This window comes from Ranitomeya variabilis, chromosome 2 (genome assembly GCF_051348905.1).
Source record: "Ranitomeya variabilis isolate aRanVar5 chromosome 2, aRanVar5.hap1, whole genome shotgun sequence".
Taxonomy (NCBI): Eukaryota; Metazoa; Chordata; class Amphibia; order Anura; family Dendrobatidae; genus Ranitomeya; species Ranitomeya variabilis.
This window is the reverse complement of record NC_135233.1, coordinates 362,378,215-362,401,046: the sequence shown is the minus strand read 5'-3', so window position 1 is coordinate 362,401,046 and position 22,832 is coordinate 362,378,215. Positions and strand designations below refer to the sequence as shown.

Genomic DNA, 22,832 nt, shown 5'->3' with positions numbered 1-22,832 from the left:
CTACACACTGAGTTTATTTGTAGTCTGTGACCATGGAAACACACAAGTCTTTGTTGGTGCTGTATACACAAAACTCTCTTTTATTTATATCCATCTATATATAAATAATAAAACGAAATTACTTTATATGCACTATTAGGCTATGTTCACACATGGCGTATTTTCAGTGCTTTTTTTTAAGCTGTGTTTTACAATACCAGTGAAGTCTGAGATTTCAGAAATCTCATGCACACACCTTTGTTTCTTTAATCATTAAGTATTTTGTGCTTTGCATGGTTTTCGCACAATAAAGCACGTTACGTCTTTCAGCGTTTTTCACCCATTGAAAGTAATAGGTGGTTAAAAAAAAAAACGCTGAAAATCCGCACCAAAAAACGCCATTGTCACTTTTTTTCCAGCATTTTTTTGTGCCTAAACCTAATTAAATAGAATGAGATTTTTTTTTTTTATTGCACTAAACTTTATCAGCATGCACAAGAATTGTAGCGGGGGAAAAAAAAAGCTCAAGAAAAAACAAGCAGAACATGCTTTTTTTTCTGCAGCTTCTTTCCTGCCAAGAGAGTAGGTTTTACTGTAGAAAAAAAAAATGCTGAAAAAAATCCAAGTGTGAACGTAGCCTAATAGTGAAAAATTTGCTTGCAAAGTTGCATTTCTGGCTAGTGTCAGGCGAAGATGTTCATGTGAAAATTTTGTAGCAGCCATTCACGATAAGGACAAATTGTGTAGTAAAAAAAAAACAAAATCAGAAATCGTACGTATAGCAAAACGCAGTGTGCAGAGACATGATGGCAGTACGGAGGCCAAAAGGCCTCACATGATGGCAGTACGGAGGCCAAAAGGCCTCACATGATGGCAGTACGGAGGCCTCACATGGTGGCAGTACGGAGGCCTCACATGGTGGCAGTACGGAGGCCAAAAGGCCTCACATGGTGGCAGTACGGAGGCCAAAAGGCCTCACATGGTGGCAGTACGGAGGCCAAAAGGCCTCACATGGTGGCAGTACGGAGGCCAAAAAGGCCACACTCTGGTGATTATTGGTAAAGGCGGCGGACTGCTTACTCAGGGACTTGGCAGTGGTTCCCCTACGTGACGTCTCTGCCAGGAATTAATATTCTAGGTTTCGGTCTCTAGTGCGTGGGTGCAAGTTCTGGCTGGGCTGGAAATAGATAAGCGCCCCATTCATTCCTTTTAGCTGTTAATTAGCACCCAGCCCCCTTCTTCCCAGGCCAGTGCCACCTCCCCACAAGTTCAATAATCTGGTCCCAGTGGTAGAGACTGGGCATCCTCTGCTGGTCTTTGACTTTGTGTTAGGCCGGTGATGGCCCTATGGTTCCTCCTTTCCCAAAAGCTCTGGGATTTACCTCCCCTCCCCACACCCTTTCCTTGATAGTTTGCAGCTTGCATGGCCGCTGCCGTGTGAGGGGAAGGAATCTGTGTCTGGGTTCTACAAAGAGGAGGAGGGGGTGGGTTGTGTTTTGTGTTTGTTTCCGAGAGTTGACTCTGACTGTGTAACTATCTGCCTGCCATGGGCCTCTATGGTGGTGGTGGTGCTGCTGCTGCGGTATACAGGCTGCCTCTGTCCGCTGCTGGGCGTCCTGTATTGTGCAATACACAAGGATTGTGTAATCGAGGTAGTACGAGGTCTCCGATGTACAGTACATAGGTGTCTGCCTTGACACGGGTGACGTCCTGTATTTTTTCTATACACAGTAGTCTCCCCCGGTATAGGGTATTCTTATGTTACAGTTTAATTGAAACTTTAATGGGGACTGTAGGTGATCATATCGTAATGGCCGATTTAGGTTAAGTGACCTTTTTAAGCTTGCTTAAAAAAAGAAAAAAAACGTTCTCGGCAGCACATATGCTGCCGAGAACAATTATGGTCTAAGCACACAAAAGGATCTATTACTGATCTATCTGTGGTACAGGAAAGATATATATCTTTGTACCGTGTTAGCCAGTAGGTAGAAAAATATTTAGAATTGAGAGTCCTCAGTGGTTGATACCTTTTTAATGGCTAACTGAAAAGATGGTAACAAATTCCAGCTTTCAAGACTACTCAGGTCTCTTAACGAGGCATAGACTAATACAAAATCTGAAGAATCACATATTTATGTACAGCACTGCAAAGAAATAATGTCATAGATAAGATAGGTGACGTGAAGCAGAACTACCATTATGGGAGAATCATAAACAGTTGTGTCCATAAATATTGGAGCAGTTAATAGATAACGAGTGTGAAACTTTCCCTGCAACCAGAGAAAATGTAAAACCTGTCCATTTATAATGACCACTGACAAGATAAAGATCCCCAATTCACATCAAGACTACAAGATCCCAGGTACTTTCAGCTGCATCACATCGAATGTGGTGTACCTAATTATTTGTACTAAATGTCCAACTGGGGGGTCTGTATGTAGGGGAGACAGGGCAAAAACTGAGAACAAGGATGAATTCTCATCGCCGCACAATAAGAAAAAAAAAAAGAATGGATCTACCTGTGGCGAAACATTTTTGTATCCCTGATCACAGCACCATGGACATGAGATTACTTGTATTAAAGGGTAATTTCAAATCTCAGACAGAAGAGTCTTGGAGTATAAACTCATGACAACCTTTGACACTGAGTGCAGGAGTGAATATGTTGCATGGATTTATGTCTTTTTACATCAATTAAGGAATTTGCTCCTGAGACCTTGTGGGGGCATCATAACAGAACCAGACCCCAATCAGAGGACAATAAAACATTCACAATCCTTATCTATAAACTGTTCCAATATTTACGGACACAACTGTTTATCCCCCTCTCCTATAATGGTAGTTCTGCTTCACGTCACCTGTCTTATCTATGACTTTATTTCTGTGCTGTGTTGTGCATAAATATGTGATTCTTCAGATTTTGTATTAGTCTATGCCTGATAGTGACCTGAGTAGTCCCGAAAGCTTGCAATTTGCTACCATCTTTTCAGTTAGTCATTAAAAGGTATCAACCACTGAGGTCTCTCAATTCTGATTTATCTGTGTGCATGGGAAGTGCGGTCTACCTGACTCTAATTGGCCTTTATGTAGACGATCGGTGGGCATTTAATGGCACCCACTGGGCAGTGTAAGTCCACCCTTACGCCCGCCGGGGTGCACTGCATATGACCTTTTTGTTTTGCACCTACTTATTTTTCAGCCATTACATATTAGAAAAGGTAGATGACACTGTCTTATTGCTATATTGATCGACACAAATATTAGACTATAAGGCCGCTGAGGACGGACGCGGGGTGTTCAGAGCTGTGCTGTGCAGCACATGATGCTCCGCTCTGCACCATGTCCTCTACAGACCCCCAGAGCCGAGATCACGCTGACTGCTCCCAGAGTGCAGCGCTCTGCATGCACGGTGTATAATGCAGAGCATTGTGCCGGCCGCCTCCTGTGGGGCTCTCCTTTGTTCGCCATGCTGGAGTACAGCTGTAGTGCACATTGCACAGCATATAACGCTGTCTTCCGGGCTTGTAATCGAAACCTCTTTGGCTACTGTCCAGCCATGGCTACCAGCCAAATCTCTCATCTCCCTGTACAAAGTCACCCCTCACCTTGCGGCTCCCAGCCATTAATTGGCCTGTGTCTGCTGATGTCACAGCCGGCATGCTTTGGCCAGGAGTGAATATGAATCTGTAATAACATGGGCCTTATGTGATGTGTGAGGACAGCTGGCATTTCACCAGAGTCGTCTTATCGGCGGGATGACGTTCACTTAACAGTTTGTATCTTCTGTGTGAATGGTGATGTTTGCCCCTAGGTGCCCGTTATTCATAACGGTGATGATTGTGATGTGCCCCTAACTGTGCCCACCATTCACCGAGACAGTGATTATGTGATGTGTCCCTAGTTGTGCCCTCCATTTACAGACCTTGATTGTGAGGTGTCCCTAGCTGTGCCCACCATTCACAGAGACAATGATTGCGTGATGTGTCCCTAGCTGTGCCCACCATTCACAGAGACAATGATTGTGTGATGTGTCCCTAGCTGTGCCCACCATTCACAGAGACAGTGATTGTGACGTGCCCCTAGCTGTGCCCACCATTCACAGACAGTGATTGTGTGATGTGTCCCTAGCTGTGCCCACCATTCACAGACAGTGATTATGTGATATATCCCTAACTGTGCCCACCATTCACAGAGACCGTGATTGGGACGTGCCCCTAGCTGTGCCCCCCATTTACAGAGACAGTGATTATGATGTGTCCCTAACTGTGCCCACCATTCACAGAGACAGTGATTGTGATGTGTCCCTAGCTGTGCCCCCCATTCACAGAGACAGGGTTTGTGAGGTATCCCTAGCTGTGCCCACCATTCACAGAGGCAGTGATTGTGTGACGTGCCCCTACCTGTGCCCACCATTCACAGAGACAGTGTTGTACATTGATTACATATTCTGTTGATAGGTGATGCATATTTTTTTTTTTGGGGGGGGGAGGGGGACACAACCTTTTCAAAGGGATCCCACTTCATCACCTCTACTTTCACGTCCACAGGAGCTCCTGAAAGTAGCTGATCTATTGAGTTTTTAGAGAAATGGGCTTTCACAGGGCATAGGGATGAGAGACTGGAGCCTGTCTTCAAGATGGCGGTGAAGGTCTCAGAGATGGGACTCGGCTCTCTTAGACGTTTATGGCCTATCTTGAATGTACCATAAATGCCCAAAATCAGAATACCCTTTTTGGGATCTTGATAAATGAAAATTTTGTTGCATTAAACCCAAAAAAGTAGCAATGAGAGAACATAGAAATACCCTATGGGGTCCTCGAATCAGTAGGATAAGTTGTAGGATTGGTGTTGTTTTCAGCAATTTTCCTGTCCTGTAATAAAACCTATGGGAAAACGTCAATTAAATCCTCTACGTGATGTATCTCTTCACAGCAAAATCTGTTGTTTGTTCTTATGTGGTTTTCTTATTTTTGTTTTTTGCAGTTGACATGGACGATGAAGATGGCCGATGTTTGCTAGATGTAATTTGGTGAGTAGTTATTGATGGACCACCGGTTGGAGAAGACCTCGGTGTTGATTTGTATAAATGTGACTTGTGTTTGGGAGGTTTTCAGTTAAATTTGGGTGGATCGTGTAAAAATTTAGCTTTCTTGATTTCTAGAGTTGTCTCTATAAGTGCGCTTAGCCCCTCCGACAGTCTATGGAGATCATGGTGGTCTCTTGTATGCTATTATTATAATTTCTGTTTCTTTATATTTATTATTAGAACATATATATATATATATATATATATATATATATATATATATATATATATATATATATATAATTTTTTTTATCTTAATATATCCGTTTTCTGTCAGTGAAAAAAAAAATTGGTGCTTCCATCCCGAGGATGAACACCTGTTTTGTTTTGATCATGTCCTACCAAGAAAGATTTTAATATATATTCTTTAATATTTTTTTGGTTTTTTAACCCATTCTGAAAACTCTTATAAAAATAAAATAAAGGTTAAAAATAGTCGTAGCTTTTCTGGTGGGGCAGCAAATATGCTCTTGGCACTATGGCCATTTTACTCCCAACTCGAAGAATGGAGCTCTGAAAATGCCCCATTCCATTGAACAGGGCAATTCGGAGCCCCGTCCTGGGGATAAGTGGGGGGAGTCACCGTGGATAGGTTATAACTTTCTGAAATAAGATGACCCCATTAAAAAGCAGTTTTTAATAGTTCACTATATACACAAAAAGGAGATGGGTGACTTTTCCTGGGAACTTTCGTGACCATAGATGTGAACGTGGTCATGCTGAGGGCATATTTCAGTCATTGATTGGGAAACTGACTTCTTTCTGGAAACCTGCGCTGAGATCAAGTCTGGTCATGTCTCAGCACCTACTGATATTTATCTGTGGTTTTTACTCTTCACAGTGACCCCCAAGCTCTGAATGACTTTCTACATGGATCAGATAAGGTGAGTGTGCACACGGGGGTAGATTGAGATTGTAACGCAAGTAAATTTACTTCTGTACAACAGAAACCTCTCACATTGATATTTTCAGTTGTGTAATACTTCATTTTCCCTGCGGGAGCAGTGTTGGGAAACTGAACACTTGCGGTTAGGTTTCACCCAATCGATCTGAAGTCCAAGCAGCTGGCCTCTGTGTGCTCAGCCAATCGTGGGACCCCTCTTGCAAAAGTGATTGGCCCGAAGCTGATCACCCAAAAAGCAAAACTTGTATATAGATGTATTCTGGGATTTATACTGCCACAGCTGAGTTTCTTACATTTCCTATAGTGAGAAGTGCTTATGACCGGCCTGTATTTTACAATTATTTTTTCCTCCTTTTACTTCCAATAGATTGATGGAGACGATCTGCTGGATAACACGGGAGATGCAGCAAGTGCCTTCTTCGTGGGCACTGGGGTAAGGGGTTTCACTTTTCTTTTTTTTTTTTTCCTCGTCTTGTCGTCATTGTCACTGGTTTGGACCATGTGTCCAGGAGTAGAAGATCTGATGTTGGGTTTTATTTCTCTCCCTCCCTAAACAGCGCCACTCTTGTTCATGGTCTTTATTAAATGCAATATTGCACTGTTTCTGGAGAAACAGAAGACCCTTTTATTCCTGCCATGGACAAGCCTTTGCACCCTAATTCCAGGCTGCACCCTGCATGTAGTTGTTTTGCAATTTTTAACCTCTTAATGAATAGACCCAAAAAGGCCTTAAGATGGTTTTCCATGCTATAGAGAGAATTCCGCAGTCACACTATATGACAGCAGATTGCTGAATCATAACAGTGGGCAGTGTGCACATGGTGAAAATTGCCCTCTGTTTCTAGCGACTGCAGAAATTTCTCTTGAGCTCGTAAATCCCCCTTTAATGGGGAACCTAAATATTTCCGTTTTTGCCTCTCCACATTTTAGCAGCTATAATTTTTGAAATTTTTAATTGGCGTAGCTATACATGAGCTTTTTTCCATTGCAGGAGAGGTTTATTTTTTGGCACAATTTGGGTGTACATATAGATGATATGGAATCCTCCCTCTCCATCATATTCCCAGTATCAGTATTCATACAATGATTTTTGTGTTAGTCCTGTTGAGGCCAGTAGTTCTATAAGCGATCACCGGCAACAGTACTGTCACAAGTTTCCCTTTTGTAACAATCAAAACAAATCCGACCCTGTGTTTCAACTGTTGGCTTCTTCTTGGGGTTTGCCTCTCTATATTGCCCCAAGAAGAAGCCTATAGGCGAAACGCAGGGTTAGGTTGAAGCTGCGGAGCCACGTGTTTCACATATTTTTGAAGGTTTTTTAACTAATTTATTCTTCAGATTATAATTTTTTGTAAAAATCTAGTTGTAAGCTAATTTTCCGATGCTACTGAAGGTATTGTTGGAGGTGATTTGTTTAATGAGCTTCAGGTTTTAATAATATTTTTGATTATGTCGTAGTCATAACCTTTTGATTAAAATCCGGGATCGGGGCTTCCTCTGATCACCTCTGTAAAACTGGAATCTGCTATTATAGTTACACCTCATTCTTGGATTCTTGAACTGTAAACCCCCCCTGATGATGTTGCTGCAGGCGGAGAACCAAAAGACCGTTAACGATTTAGGAGTTAAAAGTTCCATTTGTCCTGTGCAGTTATTGTTACTGATGACTTGTTCTAATACATTTTTATGCTTTTCAGCTTCATGTTCAGGAAACTTCCGGGAACCATTTAACCACAGAACCAAACCCCCCAACTGGTGGTGTAGATTTGGACTTTTTGCCAGATGACATCCTCGGGTCTCCATCGGGGGCTGGCGCCAGCCTCGCCAATTCTGACCAGCCATGCGACATCCTCCAGCAGAGTTTACAGGAGGCTAATATTACAGAACAGACTCTTGAAGCCGAGGCAGAACTGGATTTGGGCCCTTTCCAGCTCCCCACTCTGCAACCAGTGGTCCCCACTGCTCCGGATGGGACCCCTCAGATATTTTCTGGTGGTGCAGACCTCATTGGACTTCAGCAGCCGGCAGTGTTGACCCACCAAGCGCTTGTTCAGCAGTCTGTGGGGGCAGATGTGGTCAACAAGGCAATCAGCGTACAACCTTTTATCCAACAAGTCGGCCTCGGTAATGTTACAATTCAGCCCATCTCCAATCTCCCGGGGCTGCCCAATGGCAGTCCTGGGGGAGCATTGGGGATTGGGCAAATACAAGTGGTGGGACAACAAGTCATGGCCATTAACCAGCCTGGACAACAAATCATTGCCAAGCCAACGCAGGTGGCCAATCTGCCAGTGGGTAGTTACCTGGCAGGTGCCACCCAAGAGCAGCAGCAGGTCACATTAACATCAAGTGGGGTGTCTCCGCAGAACGCTGGGTTGGTCCTACAAAACAAAATTCCCACCGTGGCCACCACACTGAATGGTAATTCCATGTTCGGCGGTGTGTCGGCAGCGCAGTGCACGCAGTCCCTCACCGTTACTTCCAGTCTGAACAGCCCGGTTATAATACAGCGGACTCCAACTCCAATACAACCCAAACCGGCTGGTGTGCTCCAGCAAAAGCTGTTCCAAATCTCACCCAAACCATTCACTCCCAACAATGCAACCCTCACCATCCAAGGTGACTCGTCGCTGCAGCAGCAGCAGAAAGGTCCGCAAAATCTGACATTCATGGCTGGAAAACCTGGTCAAAACGTTGTCCTCTCCAGCTTTGCCCAGGGCCTTCCTGCCAATGTGTTTAAGCAGCCTCCTCCGCAGCAGCAGACACTGGGCAAACCCATGAGTGTCCAGCTTCTAAACCAAGGCAGCAGTATAGTCATCCCGGCTCAGCATGCCCAGGCTATGCTGCAGGGTCAGAACCAGTTCCTCTTGCCGGGAGCTTCAGCCGTCCAGCAGCTCTCTGCACTGCAGGCCAACATGGGTGGCCAGATCTTAGCTGCTTCCCACCCCGGTGGACAAGCCCACATCATTGCCAGCCAAGGTCCAGGAGGCCAAATTCTCAATCAGGCCCTACTTACCAACCAGAACCTTGCTAGCCAGCTGAACTTGGGGCAGGTCCTCACGTCTCAGAACGCGCACGGCACAGCTCACATTCTGTCTGCACCCATCCAGCTCCAGACGGGACAAGTTGGCCAGCCTACGTTGTTCCAGATGCCAGTCTCCCTCGCCAGTAGTCTGAGCACCCAAAGTCAACCTGCAGTAACCACGTCGCTTAACCAAGCCGGGCAAACGGTTATCCAAGGAGTGACTTTGCCCAATCAGGTGGCCATGTTCAACACCCCCGAGAGCCTTGGTCAAGCAGTGAGCATTCAACAGGCCTCGACGGGAAGCAGCCAGAGCCCGGGCATTGTGCCACAAGGCGCCAACCTCCTGCCCAGCAACGAGCAGACTTCCATATTGACCGTCCACACGACACAGCAGCCATCGCAAGGACAAACCCAGCTCCAACTGAATGTACAGCCGCAGTCGTTAGCACCTCCGCCCCAGCAGCAGGCAATGCCCAGTCCCAATCTCGAGCCCAGCCCTGACAAAATAATCCTAAGCCAAGCCGCGTCGGGAAATATCATCAGCGCCGACTCCATGCAGATGTTCCTCCAGCAGGTGAGCACCCAACAATATACAGGCTAGCAAGTAATAGCTACATGTCTGGCATGGGCACTGACTCTTTAGGGGGCGGTATTGAGCTCTATACTGAGCGGGAAGGCCTGTGCCGTGAGTGCTAGGATGGATTACAGGGTCTCCCAGCATCTTATTGCTCATTTGTTGGGCCGTGCATGCTCTAATGCCGCTTTTACTATTAATACGTTGTTTCTTCTTCTTTTATTTGTGCTTTTTCGTTAAAGCCTTATTATGTCCTTTTAAGTATTGGCTCACTTTTGGGACTCTTGGATATGACCCCCAAAACTGCTCTGTGACATATCCAAGGGCCCAAACTTGACACGTAGAGCATATCCTGGCCTAAATTCTATGGATTGGGGGAGGTATATAGTCGAATTTAGCTCTGCTCAGTGGTGCCCCTAGTGGCCAAATGGTGCATTACATGTCGAGAATGGTTAAATATGATAACTGGTGATAGCCAGTCCTGAGGTCTATGTTACTGCCTCCAGTTATGGTAAAAAAAAAAAAAAAGTGATGACAATGACGTTCTGTGTGAGTGACGGTTGCCAATGTTGGCCATTGCAGAAGGAACAGCAACAGCAGCAATATTATGAAGTGACGTTGAAACCACAGCAGGAAAGCAGCCTGGTGCAAGCCTCTGCCGCCCCCCAGCTCTCTATGCCTGTGTACAGCATAGCCGCCTCTGGCAGCACTATGAGCAGCAGCACCTCCAGCAGCAGTAGCGTGCCCGCCTCCGTCATAGTGAGCAGCAGCGCCGGCTCCGCAGCCCAACCCAACCGTGACTTGGCCCAGAACCATGCCACCACACCGGAATCCAAGGGACACTTACCTCATTTCCCCACCAGCCAGTCTCAGCAGGCTATGTCCTGCCAGGTAGCCACTTCCCCAAATTCAGTCTGCTTTCACCTTAATCCCTTTTTTTTCTGGCTTCTCCCCCCTTCTAATTTTCTTTCCCGTAATCTGTGGGTGGCAAATTTCCTTTTACTTCACTTTACGTCCGCAGCCAATAATGTAGTCCAGACTGTGGATATTGGGCATCATGGAGTTGCACAATGATTGCTGATTGCCCCCAAACTTACCAATGGCCGCTGTTAAAGGGACTTTCAATATGGAGACGTCCTTATGACATTCTCACACGTTCCTTTTTTTTTTCTCTCACTATTCATATTTCACACCTTTTAATGGTATGGCCCATAGGTGGCGCTAGAGGGATGTTTTCTTCCTTCTGGGGAAGACCTCATTTGCTTTTTTTTTTCTCAGTGAGCATTACTGAGTAACATCCTCCGTAAAAGCATGTCTGTTAAATCATTTGCACGTTTTAAAGGCATTTCCAGGTTTATAAAAAAATAAATAAAAAACCCTATCCTCAGGCGCAGTTTGTTAAAATAAAAAAAAATCCTTTACTCACCCTCCCCAGGTCCCACGATGAGCAACCAGGGTCTGTTATTATCTGCAGTGCTGATATAATGTTATCAGTGCTGAAGCCAATCCGGAATCTTTGCAGAGCTCACCCATTGGTTGCATCGCTGGACCCGGGGAGGGGGGAGTAAATCCCAGATTTAGGCCTCATTCAGATGTGTGATTTTTTTTGCAAACGAGTAATATCCATTTTTTTCATGAATAGCACTTGTATCCATGATATTCTATGGGACTATTCACTTGTCCGATTTTACCCTCTGACCTAGTAGTCCGCTGCGAATATCAGAGACGTGTCTGAGTTTGATCCAAGGGTCGGCTCAAAATCGGTAATGCAAGTCAATGGGTCCGTGAAAGATCGAACGCTGATCGAACGCTGATCGGAGTAATTGGTACGATTTTCTCGTACTTAAACAAACGTGAATGGGGCTTTTACAAAATAAATCTGTGGTTTACTTCCCCTCCCTGGGTCTAATCGGTGAACTCAGCGGTCACCGCTGCGGAGTTCACTGATTGTCTGCAGCGGCAGATACTCGGTGTGCCTTCCTCACCCTGCCCAGGGTCCAGTGCTGTGTGTTTTATAAAAATACATATGATCTGCTCCTGAGGACAGGGGTTGTTCTGAAGCCAGGAGACCATAAGCCCAGTTTCCCAAGTCCCTGTTCCTGGCCATGGAGAGTCAGCAATCATTGCAATGAGCGGCACATGTAGAGCGGCCGGACCCCTACCCCTGGTGCTGCGGCTGGCATTTGGGGTCTTTCTTCCTCCTCTTAGGTGGCTCCTGCTTGCACATGATTTTTTTACCGTTACTAATTCCTTCCCCTCTAAACGCTGCTGCTGTTCTCCGGTTGATTCCCCTCTTCTCGCCTCTCCTCGCTCGCACACTCTGCCTCCCTGTTCTTGTCAGTCGCTGACTCTTCCTGTGTCTTGTGTGTCCCGATCTGCTGTGTGGGGGGATTGTAATGTTTTGTGGGGCGCGATAAGTCACCCATCCCTCTATACAGACATGCTGTAGCCTTACAAGTGCTTACATGCTATTGCCCACTGTTATCAACCATTTAAAGTTTATGGACACCTTCAGGGGCATTTGTTTTTATTTAATGGCGTGTATTGTGGGCTAAAAATCATTTTTTGCAATTGAGTTTTATTTAGAATCTTGCATCTTTTGCCTTCTTTAGCCTCTTTATTGCACAAGAGTTAACTAACCATCACTCAGTGAGCTTCTTATTGTCGCTCCTTTCTCTTTTTCATGAAAGTTGAGAAATCCGCACAGAGGAGCTCACTGACCGATGCTCGGATAACTCATTTCTGCAATTGACGTAAAAGAGCCCGTAAAAGTCAAACTTTGTAAAGAAATTAAATTACAAAAATGACTTTAGCAGAAAATACATCCATTTTAAACTAAATTAAAAAGGTCCCCACAGTGTCCGTATTCTTCCGAGAATATGGACACTTTCAAGGGTATAGTTTTTGTTTTGTTTTTTTGCTATTTAAGTGTGCGTATTTTTGCACAAAAAAAATTTGCTATATGGTTTCATTAAAATGATGGAGCATTTGTCTTCTACAGCCTCTATGTATCACTGTCCCCCGGCTGCTGTCTACTTAAAATAAATCTTGTCCCTTATTAACCCTCCCTGGGTCTAACATCAATCCTCCACCACTGCTCCTGCTGTCTGTTATTGTCTTCAGCGCTGCGCACAACCAATAACTGAGCGCAGCGATTCTACCCAAGTTGATGATAAGAGCTTTGATTGGCTGCAGCGCTGTCACTGCTACAGACAATAACACACACTGGGGAGCAGCGGCGGAGCTCGGTATTGGACTCGGGGTAGGTGAGTAAATCTCCTGTTTGTTTGGTTTTTTAGAAAAGGAAACTGATTTTCCAGTTTGACTCGTTCTGCAGTCTGCTATGTACAGTGATTCACAGAGGCTGTAGAAGGCAAACGGTACAAAATTATTAATTTTACCCGATTATAAAAAAATTACCTTTTTCCAAAAATACACTCAGTTGATTAAGAAGAAAAGCCTCCGAAGGTGTCCGTATCCATGTACGATACAATCTGTTTTTCCCTGTTATCAGCCAGTTGAGGCTGGGGTGGGGGAGACCAGTTGGAACAATGGATGTTCTGAGAATCGACTGATCCTATTTGATTTTCTTCAGATATTTTGGGAGTGAGTGCATGAAAAGGCATCGCTGTCTAACCTTCTTCTTTTTCTTCTCTAGATTCCAGTCGGACAACAGAAGCTCCCGGGAGCATCGCCTTCCCATACACTACCTCACCCTCCCAGCCCTCAGCTGCAGGCCTCCGCTGCCCACCACTCACAAATGCAGTCCCCCCACCAGTCGCGCCCTCCATCCCAGCCGCAGCCGTTATCCCGGCCTCCATCACGCCCGCACTCCAGGCCTCCATCCCAGCCTCAGAGTGTTCCCCGTCCTCCCTCGGAGCCCCTCTCCCGCTCTTGTACTCCTCAGATGCAAAACCTGTTTGTCATCCAGAACCAAATCTCCTCTTCTCCTCACGGTTCTTCCCAGCACCCTCTGCGTCCTCCCTCTCAGCCTCAGGTACAGACGTCTTTTCCGCCTCACCAGCCGATGGCCAGCGACATCCCGCAGACCCTGTCGTCCCCGCAGCAGCATGTTCAGCTCCAGGTGCAGCTGGGCAGTGCGCAGCCGGAGCTTCGGGCAGGGGTCCCGGTCGCCCTACAGGCCACGCCACCCACGTCGGAGTCCCAGACACATACGTTTCCTGTGCAGTTCCAGACCCAGGCCCCTATTAAGGGTCAGACCCCTGGGCAGCCCCTCCATCTGGCCCCTGAACTGCCGCGTACCTTCCAGATGACCCCCGGCCAGTTCCAGGCTTTGACGTTGTCCAATGCTCTGCCCCAGCAAAAGCAGCTGTTGGAGCGATACCAACAGGTGAGGCAAGCGGTGATGGCAGGTCTATAACATACAACTTCTGTATTAACACTTCTTACCCGTCCTCTGTTATTCCTCCTGGAAATGATGGAGAAAGTGACAGCCGAGGGGAAGGCCTTGCTCAGAGGGGGCATCCATTTACACCTCCGCTGCCAGCACTGATGACTATGAGAAGGGCAGTGGTAGCCGCCATTAAAACCTTTCCAGGAAGAGCGACAGAGGAACAACACAACATATTGCCATTCAAGAATTAATCGCACCTTTCTTGTCGTGCAGATGCAGCAGAGCTTAATGTTGCCGCAGCAGCAGCAGCCAGGAGGAGTCCAGGCAGCGGCAGCCATCGGCACGCAGTTTACTGGTCAGACGTCGTCAGTGCTGCTCAGTAGTCAGGGGCAGCCGGTGCCGGCTCAGGCTCCTCTACACTGCCACTCCCCGGGTCAGGTATTGGTCCAGCCCACCCAAGTGGTGCACAGCGACATGACCAAGGTGCAAGGTGCGAGCGTCCCCCAGGCGGCTCAGCTATCAACACTAATGCAGCAGCAGGCGGCCTCCGTGCTAATGAAGACGTCCGGTGAGAACTTGTATAACAGACTGTGTGCCCAAAGTGGAAAGGCTATTCGTCTAAAATTGCAAAGTATTTGTATAAATAGAGAACTCTTACAATTTACATACAGAGGGATTGATCCTATAGATCAAGTCTATCAGAGGTGGCCGATCTCCTAGGCAAGGAGCGCAGCGCTTACACAACGTTTGTTATAGAGCTTGCAAGCACTGCTCTAAAGCTGACCGGATCCGTGTCCCCCTGCGCCCGGTGCCCCCCGCTCTCCTCACCTCCGTGCCCCCCCGCGCTCCTCAGCTCTGTGCTCTCCTCTGCTCTGTGTCCCCAAACACCCCCGCCCCCCCCCCCCCCGCGCTCCTCGGCTCGGTGTGTGTGTCGTCCCCCCCCCCCCCCCCCCCGCGCTCCTCGGCTCGGTGTCCCCCCCCCCCCCCCCTGCTCCTCGGCTTGGCGTGTGTGTGTCCCGTCCCCCCCCCCCCCCCCCGCGCTCCTCGGCTCGGTGTGTGTGTGTGTGTCGTCGTCCCCCCCCAGCCCCCCCCCCCCCCGCGCTCCTCGGCTCGGTGTCACACACACACCCCCCCCCCGCGCGCTCCTCGGCTCGGTGTCGCCCCCCGCGCGCTCCTCGGATCGGTGTCCCCCCCGCCACTTCTGGTTGTCAGAAGTTTCCAGCTGTGTTTTGTAGCGTCCTGTTGGGGTGTTTTGGCTCTATACCCTAAACGGTGTCTATTTGGTAGTTCTCAGTAATTACGGGGTCCTGCAAATCAATTTGAACCAACTATAGAAATTAAGTATGATATGTTGCATTTTAGGATCTTGCTAATATCAGTCTCTCCCGGACTCCATGTCTTACAGGCGCAGCAGCTCCTCCTGGAGTCCAAGACTCCAATGTTTACCCCAGCGCAGGTGTGAAAACCCCTGGGGGGCAAGGGAAACCTGTGGGTGCAGGTCCTGTGCAGACGCCGGTAAGAAGTTTGGGGGATCGAATAATGAGAATGTGATAGAATCTGATTTATTGTCTCATTAGCGGATTAGTCAGCTCGCTGCTGCCGCCTGGTGGCTGAAAAGAGATAATAACTAAAACAAAAAGAGGTTTTTGTTTCTGTGGTGTCATAACCCCTCTTATGCACAGGTCGGCCCGGTTTTGGAACAGTTTAATCAAAGAATAAAGCTTCTGGAGAGTGCACAGTCACTGCAGGGAAATGATACTATAACACTGAAGTTCTCTTTGTAGCAATAACTATAATATTGGGGTCTTCAGCAGGGACACCTGTGTATAACGTCCAGTCTGTACCTCTTTGTACAGCTCAGTACAAGGACCGTCTGGATTGGGGTACACCTTGTGGTGGGATGGCGTATACGTCTGTATACAGTGCAGGGACGTGTATCTGCAGCGTCCATATACAGTGCAGGGATGTGTATCCGCAGCCTCCGTATACAGTGCAGGGACGTGTATCCGCAGCCTCTGTATACAGTGTAGGGACGTGTATCCGCAGCGTCCATATACAGTGCAGGGATGTGTATCCGCAGCCTCTGTATACAGTGTAGGGACGTGTATCCGCAGCCTCCATATACAGTGTAGGGACGTGTATCCGCAGCCTCCATATACAGTGTAGGGACGTGTATCCGCAGCCTCCATATACAGTGTAGGGACGTGTATCCGCAGCCTCCATATACAGTGTAGGGACGTGTATCCGCAGCCTCCATATACAGTGTAGGGACATGTATCCGCAACCTCCGTATACAGGGTAGAGATGTGTATCCGCAGCTCCCGTATACAGTGCAGGGACGTGTATCCGCAGCTTCCTTATACAGTGCAGGGACGTGTATCCTCAGTGTCTATATACAGTGTAGGGACGTGTATCCGCAGCTTCCGTATACAGTGTAGGGACGTGTATCCGCAGTGTCTGTATACAGTGTAGGGATGTGTATCCGCAGCCTCCGTATACAGTGCAGGGACGTGTATCCGCAGCCTCCGTATACAGTGCAGGGACATGTATCCGCAGCCTCCGTATACAGTGCAGGGACATGTATCCGCAGCCTCCGTATACAGTGCAGGGACGTGTATCCGCAGCTTCCTTATACAGTGCAGGGACGTGTATCCTCAGTGTCTGTATACAGTGTAGGGATGTGTATCCGCAGCTTCCGTATACAGTGTAGGGACGTGTATCCGCAGTGTCTGTATACAGTGTAGGGACGTGTATCCACAGCCTCCGTATACAGTGCAGGGACGTGTATCCGCAGCTTCCTTGTACAGTGTAGGGACGTGTATCCACAGCCTCCGTATACAGTGTAGGGACGTGTATCCACAGCCTCCGTATACAGTGTAGGGACCTGTATCCGCAGCCTCCGTATACAGTGTAGGGACGTGTATTCACAGCCTCCGTATACAGTGTAGGGACGTGTATCCACAGCCTCCGTATACAGTGTAGGGACGTGTATCCGCAGCCTCCGTATACAGTGTAGGGACGTGTATCCGCAGTGTCCGTATACAATGCAGGGACGTGTATCCGCAGTGTCTGTATACAGTGTAGGGACGTGTATCCGCAGCCTCCGTATACAGTGCAGGGACGTGTATCCGCAGTGTCCGTATACAGTGTGTTCCAAATTATTTTGCAAATTGGATTTAAGTGTCATAAAGATTTGATTGTTTTGTTTTTCAAATAAACTCATGGATGGTATTGTGTCTCAGGGCTCAATTGATCACTGAAATCAATCTTAAACAGATGTGATAATTAGTTTTCCAGTTGATTCTAATTAAAGGGAAACTACTTAAAAATGATGTTCCACGTTATTAAGCAGGCCACAGTTTTCAAGTAAGGCTACTTTCACACTAGCGTCGTGCACTGCACGTCGCTATGCGTCGTTTTGGAGAAAAAATATATCCTGCTAAAGTGCTTGCAGGATGCGTTTTTTCTCCATTGACTTGCATTAGCGACACAGTGCGACGCATTGCCACACGTCGCAACCGTCGTGCGACGGTTGCGTCTGACGTCGCCACCAAAAAACGTTGCTTGTAACGTTTTTTGGTGCGTCGTTCCCGTCTTTTCCGACCGCGCATGCGCTGCCCGAACTCCGCCCCCGCCTCCCCGCACCTCACAATGGGGCAGCGGATGTGTTGAAAAACAGCATCCGCTGCTCCCGTTGTGCGGCGCTTGCACAGTATGCGTCGGTGCGCTGCAACGTCGCATTGCGACGTGCAGTGCACGACGCTAATGTGAAAGTAGCCTAACATGGGAAAGAAAAAGGATCTCTCTGCTGCCGAAAAGCATCAAATAGTGCAATGCCTTGGTCAAGGGATGAAAACATTAGATATTTCACAAAAACTTAAGAGTGATCATTATACTCTGAAGAGATTTGAGACTGAAACAGAGCACAGACAGAGTTCATGCAGATAAAGGCATAATGAGGAAGGTTTCTGCCAGACAAATTCATTGGATTAAGAGAGCATCTGCCAAAATACCATTACAAAGCAGCAAACAGTTATTTGAAGCTGCTGGTGCCTCTGGAGTAACTCGAACCTCAAGGTGTAGGATCCTTCAAAGGCTTGCTGTGGTGCATAAACCTACTATTCGGCCACCTCTAAACAGTGTTCACAAGCAGAAACGGTTGCAGTGGGCCCAGACATACATGAAGACTAATTTTCAAACAGTCTTGTTTACTGATGAGGGTCGAGCAACTCTGGATGGTCCAGATGGATGGAGTAGTGCATTGTTGGTGGATGGCCACCATATCACAACAAGGCTGCGAGGTGAGCAAGGAGGTGGAGTCTTGTCTTGGGCCGGAATCATGGGGAAACAGCTGGTAGGGCCCTTTAAGGTTCCTGAAGGTGTGAAAATGACCTCTGCAAAGTATATAGAATTTCTGACTGACAACTTTCTTCCATGGTATAAAAAGCAGAAACGTGCCTTTAGGAGCAAAATCATCTTCATGCTGACAATGCACCATCTCATGCTGCAAAGAATACCTCTGAGTCATTGGCTGCTATGGGCATAAAAGGAGATAAACTCATGGTGTGGCCACCATCTTCCCCTGACCTCAACCCTATAGAGAACCTTTGGAGTATCATCAAGCAAAAGATCTATGAGGGTGGGAGGCAGTTCACATCAAAACAGCAGCTCAGAGAGGGAAGAAATACAAGCAGAAACTCTCTAAAAACTCACAAGTTCAATGGATGCAAGAATTGTGAAGGTGATATCACAGAAGGGTCCCTATGTTAACATGTAACTTGGCCTGTTAGGATGTTTTGGGGTTAAATAGCTTTTTGCTCAGTGAATGTGACCTCCTAATGCTGCAAATTCTATAATGAGCATTTTCAGTTCTTTAAAACATATCAAATGTTTAGAAATTCTACTGTGCCTAATAATTTGGAACAGTGCATTGTGAGTTTTTATTCATTTTGGAGATCATACTGTTATCATTGGGAGATTTCATCAATAAAATTCGATGTATACTCTAACGGGTGATGACTTTTATTAGACTGGCTGTCATTTGCACCGACCATTTAGGAAAATCTGAGAAAAATATCATTTGCATAATTTGGAACATAGTGTACAGTGTAGGGACGTGTATCCACAGTGTCCGTATACAGTGTAGGGATGTGTATCCGCAGCCTCCGTATACAGTGTAGGGACGTGTATCCACAGCCTCCGTATACAGTGCAGGGATGTGTATCCGCAGCCTCTGTATACAGTGTAGTGGACGTGTATCCGCAGCCTCCATATACAGTGTAGGGACGTGTATCCGCAGCCTCCATATACAGTGTAGGGACGTGTATCTGCAGCCTCCGTATACAATGCAGGGACGTGTATCCGCAGCCTCCGTATACAGTGCAGGGACGTGTATCCACAGCCTCCGTATACAGCACAGGGACATGTATCCGCAGTGTCTGTATACAGCGCAGGGACGTGTTTCCTCAGCCTCCTTATACACTGTGTTACAAATTATTATTCACAAAGAGTTTAGGAGTGATAAGGTTAGAATTTTTTTGTTTGTCATTTAAACTCCTTGATGGTGATGTGAGTCAGGGCTCTTTATATCACTGAAAGCAATTGCAGATACCTGTGCAAATTAGTTTCGCAGGTGTGTCCAAATAAAGGCAAGACTACTTAAGAAGGCTGTTCCACATTATTAAGCAGCCTACATTTTTTGCCAAAATGGGAAAGAAAAAGGATGTGTCGGCTGCTGAGAAGCAACAAATTGTGGAGTATTTAGGTCAAGGCATGACTACAATCAACATTGCCAAGACACTTCATCGTGATCATCGCACAATCAAGAAGTATGTAGCTGATTCCCAGCACACACGCGTGCGTGCTGATAAGGAAAAATTGAGGACTCTTTCCAACAGGCAATTGCGTAAGGTTAAAAGAGCAGCTGCAAAAATGCCTTGTCATAGCAGCAGACAAGTTTTTGAAGCTGCTGGCGCCTCCAACGTCCCCAGAACAACAAGATGCAGGGTCCTTCAGAGGTTTGCAGCTGTGCGTAAGCCATCCTGTCGATCACCTCTATCCACTGCACACAAGCAGAAATGGCACCAGTGGGCCAAACGATACATGAAGACTGACTTCCAAACTGTTTTGTTCATCGATGAGTGCCGTGCAACGCTCGATGGTCCAGATGGATCGAGTGGAGGACGGCTGGTTGATGGACACCCCATGAAAACACGGCTAAGGCGCCAAAGAGGAGGTGGAGTAATGTTTTGGGCTGGAATCATGGGGAGAGAGATTGTCAGCCCCTTTATGATCCCTGAAGGGGTAAAGATGAATTCCATAATCTATGTGGAGTTTCTAAAACAACACTTCCTGCCATGGTTCAAGAGGAAGAACCGTGCTTTCCGCAGCAAGATCATTTTCATGCATGATAATGCACCGTCTCATGCTGCAAAAAACACATCTGCATCTCTGGCTGCTATGGGCATAAAAGAGGACAAACTTATGGTGTGGCCACCATCTTCCCCTGACCTCAACCCCATTGAGAACCTCTGGAGCATCATCAAAAGGAGTGTCTATGATGGCGGGAGGCAGTTCACATCTAAGCAACAGCTCTGGGAGGGTATTCTGTCCACATGCAAAACAATTGAAGCAGAAACCATCCAAAAACTGACAAATTCAATGGACGAGAGAGTTCAGAAGCTTCTTTCGAACAAGGGGTCCTATGTGCAAATGTAACATCACCTAGAATAAAGTTTTCACTTGAAAACTGTTTGATTTCATTTTGTAATAAGCTGATAATGCTTATAACTTCACAATTGACCATTTTTTGTTCAAAATAAAAAGAAAAAAAAGGTTGAAATCTCTGCTGTGCATAATAATTTGGAACATGCATTTTGAGTGTTTATTTTTTTTAAAAAAGATACTGTTTTCATAGGCAGTTTGTTCCAAAACATTGCAATTATACTAGAATAGTAGATGACTGGAAAATAACAATGACTGCAATTCAGATAGGTAATTTAGAGAAAATAGAAGGAAATATTATTTGCATAATAATTTGGAACACAGTGTACAGCGCAGACGTGTATCCGCAGTGTCTGTATACAGTGTAGGGACGTGTATCCGCAGCCTCTGTATACAGTGCAGGGACGTGAATCCTCAGCCTCCGTATACAGTGCAGGGACGTGTATCCTCAGTGTCTGTATACAGCGTAGGGATGTGTATCCGTAGCCTCTGTATACAGTGCAGGGACGTGAATCCTCAGCCTCCGTATACAGTGCAGGGACGTGTATCCTCAGTGTCCGTATACAGCACAGAGACGTGTATCCGCAGTGTCCGTATACAGTGTAGGGACGTGTATCCGCAGCCTCCGTATACAGTGCAGGGACGTGTATCCGCAGTGTCTGTATATAGTGTTGGGACGTGTATCCGCAGTGTCTGTATATAGTGTTGGGACGTGTATCCGCAGCCTCCGTATACAGCGCAGGGACGTGTATCCGCAGCCTCCGTATACAGTGCAGGGACGTGTATCCGCAGTGTCTGTATATAGTGTTGGGACGTGTATCCGCAGCCTCCGTATACAGCGCAGGGACGTGTATCCGCAGTGTCTGTATACAGTGCAGGGACGTTTATCCGCAGCCTCTGTATACAGTGCAGGGACGTGTATCCGCAGCCTCCATATATAGCGCAGGGACGTGTATCCGCAGTGTCTGTATACAGTATAGGGATGTGTATCCACAGCCTCCGTATACAGTGTAGGGACCTGTATCCGCAGCCTCCGTATACAGTGTAGGGACCTGTATCCGCAGCCTCCGTATACAGTGCAGGGACGTGTATCCGCAGTGTCTGTATATAGTGTTGGGACGTGTATCCGCAGCCTCCGTATACAGCGCAGGGACGTGTATCCGCAGTGTCTGTATACAGTGCAGGGACGTTTATCCGCAGCCTCTGTATACAGTGCAGGGACGTGTATCCGCAGCCTCCATATATAGCGCAGGGACGTGTATCCGCAGTGTCTGTATACAGTATAGGGATGTGTATCCACAGCCTCCGTATACAGTGTAGGGACGTGTATTCACAGCCTCCGTATACAGTGTAGGGACGTGTATCCACAGCCTCCGTATACAGTGTAGGGACGTGTATCCGCAGCCTCCGTATACAGTGTAGGGACGTGTATCCGCAGTGTCCGTATACAATGCAGGGACGTGTATCCGCAGTGTCTGTATATAGTGTTGGGACGTGTATCCGCAGCCTCCGTATACAGCGCAGGGACGTGTATCCGCAGCCTCCGTATACAGTGCAGGGACGTGTATCCGCAGTGTCTGTATACAGTGTTGGGACGTGTATCCGCAGCCTCCGTATACAGCGCAGGGACGTGTATCCGCAGTGTCTGTATACAGTGCAGGGACGTTTATCCGCAGCCTCTGTATACAGTGCAGGGATGTGTATCCGCAGCCTCCATATATAGCGCAGGGACGTGTATCCGCAGTGTCTGTATACAGTATAGGGATGTGTATCCTCAGTGTCTGTATAAAGTGCAGGGACTTGTGCTTCATCTAATTGGGAGACGTTTCAGAATTTCTGTAACCATTATCTTTTCATTTTTCCCCTCAAGGGTAAAACTGGTGTGATCAGCTCTGTGCCCAGTATCAGTCTAGGCAAGAGCTCCCTGCAGATCCAAGTGGTTGGCAAGGGAATCCAGCAAATTGTGCCCACTGCCCAGACCCAGGTAATGCCCGCTGTGCGTAAAGAGAATCTCCGGCTCCGAATAGATGGAGACTCCATGCTGAGCATTACATAATGGTGGTTGTGCCTGTTTATTTCTGTCTCAGGGCTCTGAATGCACGACCTAGGCATGATGTATAATATAGGCCTGTACTTACCTGCAGCGTCCACTAGAGGGAGCGTACTGCACACAGTCTTATCCAGATC

At 47.1% G+C, this 22,832-nt stretch overlaps 1 protein-coding gene across 2 annotated transcripts in view; it reads left to right on the top strand.

Annotated features, from left to right (window-relative positions):
* The window catches only part of BICRA (BRD4 interacting chromatin remodeling complex associated protein), a 71,814-nt gene that overhangs the window by 38,573 nt on the left and 10,409 nt on the right, over nucleotides 1-22,832 (top strand). The window contains exons 3-11 of one of the 2 annotated variants that reach the window (XM_077285715.1): nucleotides 4,963-5,008; nucleotides 5,907-5,949; nucleotides 6,337-6,402; nucleotides 7,667-9,568; nucleotides 10,151-10,459; nucleotides 13,227-13,919; nucleotides 14,196-14,490; nucleotides 15,328-15,437; nucleotides 22,516-22,629. In XM_077285715.1, the coding sequence (XP_077141830.1) occupies nucleotides 4,968-5,008; nucleotides 5,907-5,949; nucleotides 6,337-6,402; nucleotides 7,667-9,568; nucleotides 10,151-10,459; nucleotides 13,227-13,919; nucleotides 14,196-14,490; nucleotides 15,328-15,437; nucleotides 22,516-22,629 (3,573 nt within the window). In that variant the 5' untranslated portion in view covers nucleotides 4,963-4,967. The remainder of the gene's footprint in view (nucleotides 1-4,962; nucleotides 5,009-5,906; nucleotides 5,950-6,336; nucleotides 6,403-7,666; nucleotides 9,569-10,150; nucleotides 10,460-13,226; nucleotides 13,920-14,195; nucleotides 14,491-15,327; nucleotides 15,438-22,515; nucleotides 22,630-22,832) is intronic. The other variant, XM_077285716.1, reaches the window with a different exon arrangement.